At 56.4% G+C, this 16,794-nt stretch overlaps 1 protein-coding gene across 1 annotated transcript; it reads right to left on the bottom strand.

Moving 5' to 3' along the window:
* Positions 1-254: 254 nt before the first annotated feature.
* HIP1R (huntingtin interacting protein 1 related) lies at positions 255-15,713 on the bottom strand. The gene is made up of 28 exons (XM_029961215.1): positions 15,186-15,713; positions 10,912-10,975; positions 10,388-10,530; positions 10,000-10,056; positions 9,679-9,759; positions 9,482-9,558; positions 9,260-9,321; positions 8,043-8,183; positions 7,525-7,582; positions 7,359-7,434; positions 6,998-7,135; positions 6,841-6,899; positions 6,695-6,767; positions 6,168-6,351; positions 6,005-6,093; positions 5,618-5,734; positions 5,055-5,156; positions 4,631-4,825; positions 4,253-4,400; positions 3,883-3,969; positions 3,523-3,630; positions 3,019-3,155; positions 2,344-2,454; positions 2,173-2,231; positions 1,952-1,982; positions 1,760-1,822; positions 1,198-1,298; positions 255-530 (listed from the first exon to the last, which is right to left on the bottom strand). Exons 1-28 carry the CDS (start codon positions 15,711-15,713, stop codon positions 380-382), a joined length of 3,240 nt encoding a protein of 1,079 aa, XP_029817075.1. The 3' UTR covers positions 255-379.
* Positions 15,714-16,794: the final 1,081 nt, after the last annotated feature.

The following is a 16,794-nucleotide window of genomic DNA, read 5'->3' as shown; positions in this document are numbered from 1 at the left end:
CATTTTAAAACCACCTGCTATAAAAAGCCTTATGGATCCTCCACTCCCCCACCTGCATCCTTGTTCGCTCACTGAAACCTCCACCCATCGCTTTCACCCACCCCAACAGGCAAGGTGGCAAGACCCAAATCCACCATCCTCAATTCTGGCTCCTGCAGCTGCTTTTTTGGATTTCTTGTTAGTTATTAACATTTTCTTTACGTAACAAGACGGGAGGTTTTACACACCTTCACTTCCAAGGCAAGCCCTGGGTGTGGGAATATTAATGCACGTGAAGACACATGGATTAAACTCATGGACTGACCGGAAAATGGCAAGAGCTTCCCTTCTCCCTGCCCCAGGAGGCTGCATTGCTGGGAATGCTGTGGAACAGAATGATCTATGGCTTCAGGAGACAGGCAGAGGATCCTGCTGGGACACCCACCTTGGAGGCAGCCACGAGCTGGGCTGTGCTGGCAGCGATTTCATGGGAGCAGACGATCAGTTCCTCGTATTTTCCCATGTGCAGGACAACCCTGTCTGCCGACTCCCTGCGTTACAGCCAGAAGGGAGATGGTATTAGAGACACCCTGCACCACATGGCAAGTGCAGATTATTCGTCTCCTGCTAATATCCCTAGAAATCAGCACCAGACCTGGATCCAGCAGCTTTGTCTGTAATTATAGAATCACAAAATCATTAAAGCTGGAAAAGACCTCTAAGATCATCAAGTCCGACCATTATTAAAGCTCATTTACAAAGCAATTATTCAAAGCCTTGATCCAGACATTTTGGACAGAGAGGATTTTGTTTCCATGAGATTTTTAAAGCTTTGTCCAAAAGACTCTTCACATTTCCTACACAGGGATACCCTGCCCTGATCCCAACCACCCCAGCCACAACCACCTGAGCAGGAACCAGGACATGGATTATTTGATTTCATATTCTGCAAACAGGGAGGAACTGGCATCCCTAACTGGGTGACCGTGTGGTCCCACCCAGGCTATGATGCTCTACATGGAATTAGCAATGAGCCACATGAGGCTCCATAAGGAGTTAGTAAAGATGTTCCACAAGGGATTATCCATGGTGCTCCATGACAGCTCAGCAGTGGGATGCTTTGGATTATTGGGTGGTGGAGCAGCAAGAGCCAGCCCTGCAAGGGTGCAGCACATGGAGCCGTGTCCCAGAGGAACATTCCAGTGTGGGGGTACCTACACGAGCTGTGTGGCTCCCCAGCCCACGGCCTTGGAGGCAGAGATCAGCCCTTCGGTCCAGCGAGAGTTCTTGGCATAAAATTCCTGAGTTGTTGCTGCCCCCTGTTGTTATGAGAATGTTACAGCCTGGATTAACTTCTGTCTAATACACAACAATACGTAAATCCATATAAAATATCTGTATAAAGTATAACAATATATAAATTCATACATAAAATCATAAACCAAGGCATCGACAGCATTTCTGTGCACTTTATGCTGCTCTTACTGACCTGCTTAAATATTTATCAAGAAAGTCAGTGTTGGAGCCCCACGCCTGCAAAGTTTGGCTGGGTTTGTTTTAAACCACCGAAGTTTGGGCCATAATCTTTAGATGGACAAGGTTTTGCAAGGGCAATAATAATAATGTGTGCAAAGAGCACAGGGCTGAGCAGCCCATCTCTAGCAAGGCACTGCCAGAGTGCTGATAACGTGGGAAACCAGGAAATCCAGAGTGTTTCTGCAAACTGGGGGAAATTCTCCTGTATTTCATGCCTGTGCAGAGAGATGAGGGGAAGACTTACCCGGCCACTTTCTACTATCTCCTTCTGTAGGTTTGTAGATGTTGTTACGAGAAGTCTGATAGCCTGGAATGAAGGAAAACAGGCTTTGGTGTTTGATAGGGGTTTTATAGAGAAGGATTGATGCTGTCAGTGGTGGCAAGTGACAGTTTTGTGCAGTCTTTGACAGCCCAGATTGGTTCCTGCAGTACTGACCTTCATTAGATCCGTGCAGGAGTTCAGAATCCTGCAGGAAAACAAGAGAAAAGTGTTCAGCATCCCCTGACACTGCATCCAGGGAAGGGGGCTTTGGTCTCAGTTAGAATGTCGGTCTTTTTTGGAGATCACCCAGCCTGGTTTGGAGCACACTCCAGCAGGGTACAGGCATGGGACACAAACCTGCCTGTGGCCATCACACGTCACCCCTCAAAACTCACCGCTCGTTCACTTCCAGCTTAACACCAGAGCTCTCATTCCTGGCCTGGCTCATCATCTCCTGTTGGGAAACACAAGAGGAAGGGTTGGATGCCACGCTGTTGTGAGGGTGAGCAGGGTGGAGGAGCGATGGACAAGGCACCGAAGTGGCCCATCCTGCAGCTTCATCTCACCTCTATCCGCCTGACGGCGTCCTCGATCGCCTCCGAGGTGGAGGCCATCTCCTTCTCAACCATGTCCCCCAGCTCTTCTTGCTTTATGTCTAAGCTCTTGGGCCTCAGCTCCTGCCAGAGGAGGCAGCAGGCATCAGCAGGTTTTAGACAGAAGGGAATATTTATAAGGAATAATTATAAACTAAGGTATCCGACTCCCTTTCCCCCTCTCCCCAAATAATTAAAGGTGCAGGAGCAGCATTCTGCAGCCTGCAAGGGTGTCAGATGGCACAGGTGCCACCAACTTGCAGCAAACATGGCACAGGATCTCAGAGGTAAGAAATGCCCCAAATCAAAGTGACAAAACTCCATCACAGGAGCAGTTTTGGCTCCAGAGGGTCCTGGAGAGCTGACAGCCTTTGAATTAACAGTGGAGTATGGGAAAAGACTAACAGGAGCTTCACGAGAAGAAATATCTGAAAGTTGGGAATTTTTGTTCCACAGGGGTTACTGGGCTGAGAGACTTCAGCTGATCTGAGGGTGACGGGCTCTGGGCACCACCAGGAAGGGTCTCAGCACTCAGAAGCTGAGATGGCTCAAGGACAGCACCAGAACCTGTGGACCCCACAGTGCTCCCTCCAGCCAACCCTGTCAGCCACCAGCAGGAAGGCAGGTGCACTGGGCTCCATCTCCTACCTGGGCCAGCTGCAGGACTCCCCTCAGCGCCTGTCGCACGTCCCCCAGCTCAGCACGGCCCAGCCTCTGCCTGTCCTTCAGCTCACCCAGGTAGTCCAGGCTCCGCTGCCCACAGTCCCGGCACATCTCCGTCAGCCCTGGGGAGAGGAGGGGTTGGTGACAGGCCCCTCGCTGGACAAAGGGTCCCTCCACCCCAACCCTGCCACCCTCCTCCCCTCATCTGTGGGGATGACGCTGAGCATCAGCAGCATCCAGCAAACTTCTTCTAGAAGACTATAAATGAGTCTCCAGGAGCAAAGTGATGTCCCTGGTTCAGCAAGGGGCACTAGAAAGCAGGGAATGTTGGGAAGGGGAGCACGGGGAGCTGGAGGTATCATGCTGTCCCCGGAAAAGATCTGCCCCATATCCAGCCCCTGGCAGAAGGAGCTTTGGTACAGCCTCCCTAAAAAAAAAATCCCCATGAGGAAAAATCCCCCCCAATACCCTCTGCACCCCTGCACTCACGGTCGGCGTGGTCTGTAGGGGCCAGGTGGGACGTGGCGCTGCCGTTCACGATGGTGTCGGCCGTGAGGTGTGCGAAGAGGGCCAGGGCCCCCACCAGCCCCGCAGCATCTGCCGGGACAGGACGGGGTCAGGGACTGCAGCCCCTCCTTGAAGGCACTCAAGAATCAGCACAAGAACTTATAGAGGATCATTATTGACCTTTCCAGCTCGAATGAACACATGGGAACCCACCACCCCCACCATGTCCCTCTGTCACCAGGGCATTGCCACCTGCCAATGGCCCCGCAGCAGCCGGGGCTCCTGGATGTATGGAAACATGAGCAAGCTGAAGCAATGCCACCGGGTCCCAGCCCCAGGTACCTGCCATGGAGGCCACGTACTGCGCGTGCCCGTTCTCCAGGGCGTCCGTGGACTCCAGTGCCGCCTGTGCCCGGCTCAGCAGGTAATCTGTAATGAATCCAGCTTCGTTAGCACAGCCAGGCTGATGAGGGGCTGAACAAGCACGACTGCTGACTCCACTGAGTGGGAGCTGAGATAGCTCGAGTCGTCATGGCCCTGGTTGGGGAACAGCACTAAAGCCTGAGCAAAACAGTACTGAGATGAGAGTTAAAAATTCATCCTGGGAAGTCTGACCCCAATCTCCTTGGGCACAATGATAAAAATGCCTTGGGAAAGCTGAGATGCAACATTATCTGTCCTGAAGGGAGAAGGGACGGTGTTTCTGCCCTACCTGGGGAGCTGGTGCAGCGGATGTGCAGTGGGTCATCCAGCTTGGCCACGGCGTCACGGAGGATGTCCTCTGCCTCCCGCACCGTCTCCTGCAGGATGCTGAACTGCTCGTCCAGCAGCTTCTGCTGCAGGTTCTGCTCCTGGTTGCTCTGTTGGGCAGGAGGAACAGGTGAGTGGCACAATTGGGACACAGGACTCCCATCACCAGCATTTCCCTTTTCCAGGATTAGAGCCAAGCATCCCATTACTGCTGGTGCAAGTGATATCCCACCGGCTACATCAGTGATGGCTTCGCTGAGCCCCCCAACTCCTCAGCATCCCCCAAACATGTCTCACCCTGGCAAGCAGAGGAGCAGTGGGCTCTTCACACAGCACCTACCTTCTCCAGGAGCCTGCCCTGGAGCTCTCGGATCTCCCTCGTGGCCTTATCCGCCTCCTGGCTCAGCTGCAGCTCCTTCGCCTCGATGAGGCCACGTGTGGACAGCAGCTCACACTCCTTTTCACTCACCGACCGCCTCAGCACCTCCTTCTCGGCGTGCAGGGCCTCCACCTGTGCACTGAGCTCCACACCCACCTGCCATGGGGCCAGGACAGCCCTGTCACTCACCTATCACCACGCTGTGAGCCCAACAGACACCTGAGGACACGCCCTGCTCATGTCACTTATGAGCTGGGCCCACGTTCAGCCCTGTGACACCACCTTGTGCTGCTGTTGGACCTCTGGCTCAGCAGTGGTAGCCAGAGCATTGTCCTGCATGACAGGGGTTTGTGATGGGGATCTGGGCTCATCCTAAGCCCTGTACCTGCTTGGCCTGGCTGAGTGAGCGCTGTGCCTGGTCCAGCTCATCCCGCCGGGCATCCAGCTCCTGCCGCAGCTGCTCCATCTGCACGCTCTGGTCTTCCAGCTGCAACCACACCCCGTGCCAGGGGCTCAGCCCCTGCGAACACGCTCTGGCCCCGGCACACAGCCGGGATGGCAGGAACGATACCAGCCACATTTTGCAGGGTAGGGGTTTTGGGGTCTTGGGTGTGGGGGAGGTGTCTCCTGGAAGGGCTCCTTTCCCCAGAGCAGGAATTTTGGGAGCAGCCATCAACTTGGGACCCAGAGAACAAAGGCACCCAAACCCACCAATTTGCATTGAGGCATTTTCTTGGCAGAAGGAAAGGCAGATTTGGGTAAAAGGGAATGAAGCATGTATTAAACAATGCCTTCCTGATGCCAACTTTTTCCTGGATCGGGGACTGACATCAACAACGACCCCTAGCCCCTGCACCCAAACTGAGCACAGCTACTGTGTTTCCTGGGCTGGGAAGGGTTCAGCGCTGGCAGGGAAGCAGGGAAGGATCCAGAGCTGTGCCAGCTCACCTTCATCTCGGCCTCTCGCTTGACCTGCTCCACCTGAAATGCCAGCTGCTCCTTGACACGTGCCACCTCCTCCTGGCTCTGCTGCGTGACCGTCAGCTGCTTGGCGGTGTCGGCATTCTGTGTGGGGACAAGGGGGACTCTCACCATCACCACACTTGTTCCAACCAAACACTAGCTTAGAGGATAACTTCAAGATGCCTTTCTCACAGTACCCAGAATGCTGACTGTCAGTGGACATGGATTTAAGGGGTGCCTCCCCAGCTATGCTCAGAGTTCCCTGGGTGTAGGGCGATGGGATGATACAGGGGGCTCTGGGCAAGTGGGAGCTGCCCCAGCAGTGGCAGAGGGACCAAAGCACTGTCAGTCCCTGCCTGCACAGAGCATTACCTTCCTCAGGAGCTCGGCGTGTGTGTTGATGAGCTCACTGTGCTTCTCCTTCAGCTTCGTGTAGCGGATCTCGGTGGCGTTGGCTTTCTCTGCAGGGGTGAGAAGCCCCTCAGCAGCCGTGGCACAGGCAGCCAACGGGCAATGGGCACTGCAGGGCACCTACTTTCGGCTTCGGCACAGAGCCGCTGGGACCTGTCGCTGTCCTGCTTCACCCTCTGCATCCTCTCCAGCTCATCCCGCAGCTGCTCGTTGTCCACCAGCGCCTTCTGCTTCTGCTTGCGCTGCTCCTCCACTTCTCCCTCCAGGCTGTTCACCTGTGCCTTGAGCTCTGTGATGTATCGCTGTGCCTGCAGGACACCACCATCAGGCACTGGGGCATGGCCCTGAACTCATGCCCTCCCTAAAAGCCCTATCCAGGTGCCCCACTGCAATTTAGGCAAAGCAGCTGTGGGATGTAGAGGAAAGCTCTCTTGTTTGTCCCTGCAGCTGCTCTGTCCCCGCTGATAAAGCTGGTCGTGACAGCAAAGGACAGGTCTCACATACCTCCACCTCATCTCCATCAGGAGTCAGGTCCTGGCACTGGGAGAGGTCCTAACTCACAGTGCTGGACGTCAGGACCCCACTCCCGCTGCATCCCCTTGGGGTTTCCACTGCATTCCCCCCACCAGCTACGCCCCAGCCAGGCTTTACCTCCAGTTTGATCTTCTCCATCTCCGCACGGAGCGTGTCCAGCTCCTTCTTCAGGCTCTCGATCTGTGCATCCCTGCAGACACAGGCAGGTTGGTCCCACGCGGTAGCGGCCACTCTCCTCTGCCACCACCAGACCCCCCCCATACCTGTCATCCCAAACGCCATTGGGGGGCCCAAAGGTTTGCTCAAATAGATCCGAGGTGATCTGGGGAAGACAGAGGCTGCTGAGCTGAGCCAGGCTATGGGTGCCTGTCCCCACTGTCCGCCCATCCCTGCATCCCCATTCCAGCCCTGTGCCCCCACCTGTGGCTCCGTGGTGGAAGTTGTGCTGATCTCAATGAGATTCTCTGGCTCATCATCCTCAGGGGCTTCCTCAGGGATGACGACCACTGGCTTCACGTGCTCAGCCAGGGCGGATGCCCGCAGGAAGTTTGGGGGGCTCTGTTGGGACAAGAAGTTGTGGTATCACAGGGGGTTTTGGGAACTGCAGGAGGCAGAGTGCCAGGGAAGGGAGGTAGCCAACCCTGTGCTGCTGATAGACCCAGCAGGTCCCTCTGCAGTGTCCCCAGACCACAAACCCACCCATGGGGACACCCCCATGCACCCTGAACCCACACGATCTCCAAAGTATCACCAACAAGCACCACCCCAAATCCTGCCATACCTCCGGCAGCCGAGGGATCTGGATGAGCCGCTTGAAATACAGCATGTCGGATGCTCTCTTAAAGAAGTTTTTGAGGCTGGAGAGAAGGGAAAGACAAACTGTTTGCAGGGGAGGGGGTTTGGCAGGAGGGAAGGGACCCCATTGCCCCACCTTGGCCCCGGATTACCTGCGGAACTGCTCATGGAAGCGATCCCGGTGGCCCTGCAGTGTGTCTGCCGGCAGACCTGGGAAATGGGGGATGGCCGTGACTGATCTGGGGCTGCACATGTATTCACATGCACCTGGAGCCCTCCGCTGCAAAAGCCAGCAGGATAAAGGCCAGGTGGGAGTGGGATGTGAGGCATCAGTGTGGGAGTGAGGTATCCCCATCCCTGGCACAGGGACCAGGGATGTGGTGCAGGGAGAGGTGGGTGGGGGAACCACAAAATACCCACACAAGGCCACTGGCGCTGCGCTGCCCAGCAATACTGTGCAGGGGGCTGGCAGGCCAAGGCACACGGGTTGGAATTAATCAAGGACAAGTCCTTCTAATTCCTTTATCTGGAATGTCTACATGGGGTGGAGCAGACCCTTAGAGCCCGGCTGGGACATGGTGATGGATGCCTCAATCCATGCAAGCCTGATCCCCAAATTCAGAAGCCCAACTCTGGAAAAGACCAGCATGGAGTATATCCCGGGACTCACAAGAGTGCAGCTTGAACATTAACTTGACAGAGTAGTGGTAGAGGTGGCTGCAGTCCTGGATGACCTGGATGAGGGGGGCCAGGCGGCACTGCACCGCCGACATCTGCGACACGGCCATCGACGTGTTGAGCTGCCTGAAAACTGAGGGGTTGAGCTGCGTGAGGCACCGGCGCTGTGTTTGCAGAGCCGGCCCCCTCCCGGCCACTCCGCTTGATCATTAACCACAGCGGATGTGGCTTTGCCAGGACACGGGAAAACACCAGCGTTGCTGCCCGTCTGTCCCGCTGAGCTGGGAACAACCTTCCCCCACCGAGGAAGACAAACACCCAAAGGGACCATGGTGGCAGAGAAAAGGGGTGCTCAGCTCTGCCCTGATCCCAAAAAGGAGGGATTTAATCCCGGGACGCTGCCCTTGAGCTGATGCAAATAATGCAGCTGGAGGAAGTGAGAGGTTTTGCTCCATTCTATTTAATCATGAGAGGATCTGGGAGAGGATCCCAGGGCAGGGGACGAGCTCGTCGGCGCCGCAGCCTCGCCTGCCCCTGCTCAGAAACAGATCCCTTCCCCTGGCAGAAATCCAGGCATATCCACCCCGGCTTCTTCCCCGCTCAGCTTTAAAGTATTTATGAATATAAATTCTCTGTATAACTGGGTCAGGAGGAGAAGCAGGAGGCTGATGGGAGCTGGGAGCACAGTCTTGCCTGCTGTGCCCTGTTTTCCAGGGCAGCTCCGTGTTCCTGACTCTTGACAGAGGAAGAATCCACTACCTTTCTAAGTCATCTAAAAACTCCTGGAGAAGGAGGTGAGAGAGATGCAAACATGGGCAAGGGCCTCCAGCTCTCCCTGGAGGCATTTCAGTGAGAGGAAACGAGCCTTTAGAAAGAGGTACAGCCCCATCCTCTGCTTCTGGGGGATAGAAAGGATTTGGGTAATGCATATGATTAATGTGGCTGTACCAAAAAGAAATAAAAACATATTTCAGAATGGCACACTCTGCATTGCTCGGGTGGGCTCAAACCAGCCACATTCCTTAAATATTTTCCTACAACTGCCCCTACAGAGCATCAACCGGGGAATCCAGCTCAGAAATCTCATGGGAGAAGGAGGAAGGACTGAAGCTTCCAATCTCAGCCTCCCGGAACTTTATTCCCAACCAAAGAGCGAAACTATTGCTCAAGAGCCCTGGGGCGAGCGGGAGGGACCTGCCGCCTCCTCACCTGACTCTGACAGCTTCAGCTCACAGTCCAGGTAGTCAAACAGCTCAACCGTCAGCTGGAAGCTGCCAAAACAAACCAAAACTCCATCACTCCGTGGCAGAGACATCCTTGCTCTGGCTGCTCGAGTTCACGGAGGGTCTTCATGATGGCAAGGGCTCCAACTGAGGGTTTTGTTCCCTGCATTTACACCCCTCACCACTCTGCAGGTGCCAGGACACTCACATGTTGTTCACATCCGTCCCTGCAGTCTTTTCCAGCACCTCATCCGACACTTCCAGGCCTGGGGGGAACTCAGGATGCTTTGGAAAAGGAAGAAAAAATGCATCAGTTGTTGCTCATATTTTTGCTGGTGCAACACATCCCCCATCAAAGCCACATCCCCCCAGTACAGCAGGTGAGAAGGTGGCAGAGGGTCTCACCTTGACGTGGAAGGAGATCTTGGTGAGCAGGAGCCGCGTGTAGATGCTCACCAGCTGCCCATATCTGTCGTGCAAATGGCCCTGTGGAGACACAAGGGGAAACATGGAGAACCCAGATCCAGCAGAGTCCACACATGCCAGTGAACCTGCACCAGCCCTACGGCTCTTGTGCCCTCCACCATGGACACAACCATCAGCCCAAGGGAGCAGAGACAATGGGGTGTCTGAGGTGGTGTTTTACCCTCTCTGTGCCCACAATGTCACTCAGCATTCACTTCCAGACCCCCTGGGAGGCACAAACCTCCACTTCATCCCACTCACCCACAGGTCTCCCGTCTCTCGGATGTTGCTGCGGTACCTCTGGCAGTCCTGGAGGACCTGGGGGCAAAAACAGGAGGGATGTGGCACAGCGGGGCTGGCACAGGCCAGCACCTGCCTGTCTGCCGTGACACTGGGAAGAGGATGGATCCAATCCTTACACCACTCCAGCTTTGTGAGAACTTCCAGCCTTTCAATGGCACCCAGAGGTTGGAGTTTTGTGCAGGGAGGTTTCAAAGGTGCGAGATAAGAGTGCCCTCACAGCCCCACAGCTTAGGAAAGGTGTCTGGGACAGGGAGGGGAACCCATCCTCTGTGCAGAGGGACATCTCAAGAGGCAAGAATTTCCCCCACCAGCAAAGCAGGAGGGATGTTCCAGAGGGGACACTCACATTGGGGTGTCCGTCACGCAGGACCTTGTGCAGGACGTGGCAGAACTTCCAGCTGAGGATGGCACTGCTGGGCAGGGGCAGCCCAATGGCGTAGGACCAGAAGGTGAACGCTCCCTTCTCGTGGTGTGTGCCCAGGATGATCCCTTCCCTGCAGTCAAGGCCAACTGGATACACATGGAGCAGGGCACAGGCTGGGCTGGGGACTGTTCAACTTCCATTAAAAAGGGGACACACACTGGGTGCACAGAGATCACCAGTGCAATGCTGCACCCACAGATATGACGCCCATTCATATTTTTCTTGCACCTCCCCCTGCCCCAGGGCACACCAGGACCCTCTGCTTTTTATTGCCAAGGAATCACAATTTTATAGGCTCTTGTTTGCCTTTTCATTGATGGATGAACCTACATGATGCCACCCCTCAGCCAAGCTCTGTGTGGGTCTTCTGCCTCCCAAACCTCCATGGCCCCAAACCCCTCCTGCCTCAGCCCAGGATCTCCTCTGTGCTGTCCAGGAAAGGATACGGCGGGCATGTTTCTCCTTCACTGGTGCTTCCTGTGTGTTTATGGCTTTGCTGATGCTGATGGCCTGCAAGAGGAGGGGAGAGCAGCTGTCAGACATGGTGTGACCCCCATGGCTACCCCATCCCCCCTGAAGCACAGTGCTGGTGCTTTTGGGGAATACCCTGGATTTTAGCACTCACATGTCACCTTAAAGTCATTTGCGACACATCAGAATAGGCTTTTTTTATCCTCAAACAAAGCAGCCCATGAAAATCCCCCATCCCCAGCAGGATCTGTCAGAATCAGGCCCCTCCCGCCCGCCCCGCTGGTGCTCCCGGCTGTCCCTGTCCCAGGAAACCAATTTTTGCATTTTTGCAGCCTGAACTCAGCGCCCTGCCCCGGGAACATTAAAGCACGACAGCGAGATGCCAAATTCCAGGGTTGTTTGTGTAATCACAAGGAGCCTTTGAACCAAGGGGGGAGTGGTTTGGGGTGTTTTTGGCTGCACGTGGGGAAATGCAGCCCCCAAGCAAGGAGGGAGTGGCGGCCACAATGCCCATCTTGATGGAGCAGAAATCCAGAGCAATGTGATTAGTGGAGGAGGATTATCTATATTTTGATGTGTTTGATCACAGCACACTTTAAATTATTAATTTATTCCAAAAGATGACCCTAGACAGGGGTTGGTTGTGTCTCCCATGTGATGATGGGCTACAAAACGGAATTGCTGCGCTTGATGAGGATTTTCCTCCTCCTCGCCAGGTCCCTGCAGACTCAACTGAGCTGCTTCACCCTTGCAGGAGCACTTGGACTGTGCCTGTGTCCATGAGCCCTCTGTCTCCAGCAGAGAAAAAGGTCCCAGCTGGGAAGGCAGGAAGCAGCCCCATCACCAGCATTCATGCCAGAAGAGAAACTCAGTCAATCCCTGCAGCCCCACAGCCCTAAAACCTTATTAAAATCTCATCTACCCTCCTGGGGAAAGCACCTGCTTCCATATAGCTGCTTGTCCAGGGATGCCTCTGAATTGAGGCACTTTCCTGTAGGAGGAGGAACTCGATGCTGAGTTATCAAGTGCTCCTGACTTATGCAGGAGGAACCTGATGCTGTGCTGAAGGGGTGATGCCAAAGGTGTCAATGCACCAAATCCACCCCAAAAGAGTCTAAAATGGCTGTGCCCATGAACTGGCCAAAATCACCACAAATGCAACCTAAAAAGTGAGCCTGTTCCAAAACTGTTCCCCCAGCTGCTGAGGAAAGGAGCTGATTTTGCTTTTCCTGCACTGGGAGAGCCCCGGTGTTACCCTGCCATGTGGGGCCATAAAGCAGCAGCAGAGTTAAGCTGGTGACTTGCTGTAATCCTCTTATTCCCAAAGGTTAACGAGCCTGGAGAGCCCAGGAACAGGGAACAGGCACTTGCAGCACAGCTGCCTCTCCTGAAGTGCCTCCACAGCCACCTGAAAGCCTGGAGCCAGCGGAGAGGCTGCGCCCTCGACTGCAGCTCGGCCAGAGAGATGTGCCACAGGTCCCCAGGGTGCCAGCACCTCCCAGGATGACACCAAAGTGAGGGTTATTGACAGAAAGGAAGATTTATCAAGAACCAGGCAGCGACAAGGCGAAAGTTTTGCAAGGCAGGGCTTGGAAATGCATCTTGCAGTGAAGAGCTGCTGAAGGGGTTATTGCATCTTATTGAGGTGCTTTGCATGGGGGGTGTTGGGCAGACACAGCTCCCAAACCTGGATTTTTGCTGCCTGCCATAAGCAGAAGTAGGACAATGCACTTGTCCCAACCCATCACACTCATCCCAACCCACAGGTGGGACCTGAGCCCCACAGGTGGAAGGGCCAAAGTGTGAGATGAAGGCAGACCCCTAGGAAAGGAAACATTGACCCATATGCCCAGGGACAGGAGCTCAGCTGCTCAGTGGGATGGGACTAGGGCTGGGACCCACTGGCCTGTCCCAAAACCAAGCTGTAATTCCTGTTGGTGCTGGTGGTTTTATTGAGTTTATTGCCCTTAATCTCATTTCCAGACCAACCAGCCAAAAATTCAGCCCGGGAGCTGTTGGACAGACTGGTTTTATCCTTGGTGATTCAGTGCTGAGGTTTCATTGAGCCATTTTACATCCAGCACATGGACTGGACCTGTGCAGGGGCAGCCCCAGCCCACCCACAGCACTGCCATGACAGACACCATGTCCAGCATGGTCCTAAATAAACCACAGTGGCACTGAACCGACACCAATTCCTCAGGACTGCTGTGTCAGTTGTGCTTCCTCTGCCTCCAAACATCAGGCTGGTCAGGAGATACATGAAATTGGGATGGTGGGACCAGTGATGGGCATGGGGTGATGCTGCAGCCTGGGACACAGGTGTCTTTAGGATGTCCCTGCTGGCTGCAGGGCTCTGAAACAGGGAGATTCACCCTTGATCTGACCTCTTGAGACACCACCAGCACGTCCGGCGATGGGCAGGTCCCTGCTGTCACCGCAGGTGCACAACCAGCCTGGCCAAAACTTTGATGCAACCTTGTGGACTGTTCCCCATCCCTGACTGCAGCCCCAGCCCCGCCGGGGGTGGGAGTCCGACCCCAAAACCTGCCGGGCCGCGGGCTGTGGGAGCCCACAGGGTACAGCCCTCACTCCTTACTCACAGCCCTCACGTACCAAGCCGGTGACTAAAGCCGGGATCAAAGCGCCCAAATGAAGGAGCACAGTTTACATCCACCCTTTCTTTCCAGGCTGCTTTTAATTAGGGCTGATCCTCCCGCCCACGGCTCCCCGAAGCCCCGGCATCCTGTGGGGCCACAATCCCCACCTGGCAGGTGGATGCCAGGTCCCAAGGCAGGGAGATATTTTTCTGGCAGCAGGATGTTGAGCTGGAAAGCTCCCTGGCCAGGCGGCACAAGGGCTGTCGGGACACCTGAACTAGAAACGGCTGCTCCGGGGTTCCCTTCCTAACAGTGCTCCCTCCCAAATTACACCAAGGAAGCACCACTCGGCAGTCACAGACAACATAATCCTGGAAGCTTGGGAACTCGTTGGATTTTTAACATTTTTGTTTCAGAAAAGCAAAACCTGGCAAGTTTTGCCTCCTGCCAGGCTGCCGAGTGGGATGGTGGCTTCCTACTTCCCACACGAGTCTGCTCCAAGGGGAACATCTGAATCACCCCAGCACAAGACCTGGAAAAGCATTTTCAGGGAAAGCAGGAGACCTGCACATCACCCACGAGCACCTGGGGGGTGGGGGGATCACAGCGGGGTCAGCAACCCCTGTCTGTACCGGCCCTCGCAGGAAAAAAGGTGATGGAGCTCTAGATTCCTGCAGCATCCTTCTCCAGGATGGTAAGGAATCCCGGAGGGGATGTGCCACCAGCATCTCTGTGACACAGAAGCGACCTGTGGCCAACTCCACAGCTGCTATAATTAGAGCTAAAAGGCAGATCAATACCCACGTACTGACACTGGAACAGTTCTGCTCTCACTGAAGCACCACTACAGAAACCACACCAAGATAAAGCTCCTTTAGAACAGTTTTTCTGTTGGAAAAAAAGGGTCAGTTCTGGGTGGTGAATGTGACTGTCAGCCAGTGAGCTTGGGGTCACAGAGCTAAAACCTCTAATGGAGAGCGACCACCTCTTTGCCCTGTACACAGCTCTGCCCACAGCACCCCTGGACTGAGCAAAGTTGTAACTGTGCAGGGCACCAGTCCCACTGAAAAGTCCCAAATGCCCTGGAAGGGCAGGCGGGAGGAGGGTGCACGGGGCAGTGCTGCCGCCACGACTCTTTATCAGCGGTGCCCAGTGGGATGATTGAAGGAGACGCGTCCAGAGGGAACCGGAATTGCTGGTTTTCTCGTGTTGCTCCCCAAACCCAACAAGCTCTATTTCCTACCCACCGTGACCCTGCTAGGCCTGGAATTCCCACCTGTCTTCACCAGTGCCCTCCTGGGCCAAACCAGCCCAGGGGCCAGGGAAGGGCCAGCAAAGCAAAGGGGCAAAGGGGAAAACACCTGCGCTGAATGCACCGCCTGCCAAACCAGAGGGGTCAGAGGATGTGTGCAGAGGGCACTGCTATTTTTGCTGGGACAGCAGCGAGCCCGTCGCTCTGTCCATCCCTCTGCCCATACTGTTGGAATGATTCATTTCCCACCAGCCATATGCTGGCCCCATCGGTGCCTGAGCATCACCCACCCTGCGGGGGCCACAGGGCTACGGACACTCCGGCCAAGGCAGACACGACAGGGCACAACCACGTTTGGGCTTTGTTTTAGCTCAGCCGCCCCCGTGGGTTCACACACCTCCATCCCCGCGGGGAGACCCCAGAGCCGCGGGGGCCGAGGGAAATCCACCCGCGGTGCCAAACAGCCCCCCGTGTCGTTGCGGCCAGGACCGGGAGGCAGGGGATTGCGGAAGAATGCCATTCTCCCGGGGGTCGGCGGCGGGGGGGAGCCTCGGGATGCTGCGGAGCCCCCGATTCGGCCGATCACCGTGAACTTCCCCGTGCTGCTCCGGGCCGTGTTTACCTGCGATAAGGCCCGCGGGGCGCGGGGGGGACGCTCCGCCGCCCAGGGCCCCGCTCCGCGGGGCGGGGCGCACGGCGGGGCCGGGCCGGGCGGCGCGGGGGCCGCGGAGCCACGCGGGACGTCCCGCGGCGCGCGGGAGGAAGGGGCGGCGCAGGTGGGGGCGGGGGACGCTGCCGGCACAGGGCACTGGAACGGACGGACGGACGGTGGCGACAGCGGGGCCGGACAGAGGGACGCGGCCGCGCCGCCCCCATCGGGGGGGACCCCCGAGAACGTGGACCGCGACCGCCCATCCCATCCCATCCCATCGCCCGGGAAGCCCCCGCCTTCAGCGCGCCCCAAGGCAATGCCCCGCGAAACGGGCCAGGACCGGGACCGGGACCAAGACTAGGACTAGGACTAGGACTAGGACCGGGACCGTGCCCTCAGCCGGTCCCGGGCCGCGCACCACCTCCGCCGGCCCTTGCTGGCTCTGTGAACTGCTCCCGCTCCGCCTCCAGGACTGTGCCGCCGGGCGGTTTCAGCAACGCGCGGCAAGCTCTTGATGGCTGGTTCATGGCGGGGCTCCGGGGCCTTCGGCGCTGCGGGCTGCTCCCGCGCCCGTCACCGCTCCGGGCGGCAAGCGACCGGCGCCGGCCCCCTCGCCCCTCCCGGCCGCGCACCTGCGCCGAGCGCGGGGGCGCCCCCTGGCGGCCGCGCCGGAACTTCAAGCCCCGCGGCAGGTCGACCGCGGCGCCGGGCGGGGAAGGGAGGGGACAGGGAGGGGACACGGGGAGGGGACCACGGGAGGGGGACACTGGGGAGGGGACAACGGGGGAGGGGACGCGTCCCCACCGCCCCCGCGGGCACCGAGACGATTCCCCAGCTCAGGGAACACCACACACGGCGGGGACGGCCCCGCGCGACAATCCCCTCTCATCCCTATTAGCCATCTCCCCTCGCCCAATACACCTGCACACACACACACACGGGGCACGTTAAGGACCCCGGAGCTCCATCGCCACCTTCTTCCCTTTAGGAAAGTCGCGAGCAGAGCGCGCATCCCCCCCGCGGAAAGGCCGCGGCTGAACAGAAGCTTTGTTGTCTTTAATAATAATTCGGTCCGAGGATACAATAGCAAAGGGCTCCCTGGAGTATTTGAGCTGCTTCCAGAAATAAGGCACCGGGTTTGAAGTGTTTCCATACGATTGTGGTAAATAATGCAGTTGGCTTGTAAGTCAGTCAGTGCTGAATAAATTAACCCCAACATTCCCCTTCTTTCCATTCCACAAAACCAGGGCAGCCCTGACACAAAATCCTAGAGCTCTGCAGCTCCTTGTTGCACCACTTGAGCTCAGTTTTCTGTATTGATTTTAAAGCCATCAGTGGGGCATTTTAAACTCAC

This window comes from Manacus vitellinus, unplaced genomic scaffold (genome assembly GCF_001715985.3).
Source record: "Manacus vitellinus isolate BGI_N305 unplaced genomic scaffold, ASM171598v3 scaffold_31_pilon, whole genome shotgun sequence".
In the NCBI taxonomy this organism is placed as follows: domain Eukaryota; kingdom Metazoa; phylum Chordata; class Aves; order Passeriformes; family Pipridae; genus Manacus; species Manacus vitellinus.
Note: the sequence above shows the minus strand (reverse complement) of the source record. Positions and strands in the feature narration are given on the sequence as shown.

What these genes read in the sequence shown, in the direction of transcription:
- HIP1R (XM_029961215.1), bottom strand. Translation starts at nt 15,713, where the DNA reads ATGGGATGGGATGGGCGGTCGCGGTCCACGTTCTCGGGGGTCCCCCCC. An exon ending in AATGGCGTTTGGGATGACAG is followed by an intron (nt 6,768 to 6,840) that starts GTATGGGGGGGG and finishes CTGTGTCTGCAG; the next exon opens with GGATGCACAGATCGAGAGCC. An exon ending in AAGCTGGAAGTGAACGAGCG is followed by an intron (nt 1,983 to 2,172) that starts GTGAGTTTTGAG and finishes GTTTTCCTGCAG; the next exon opens with GATTCTGAACTCCTGCACGG.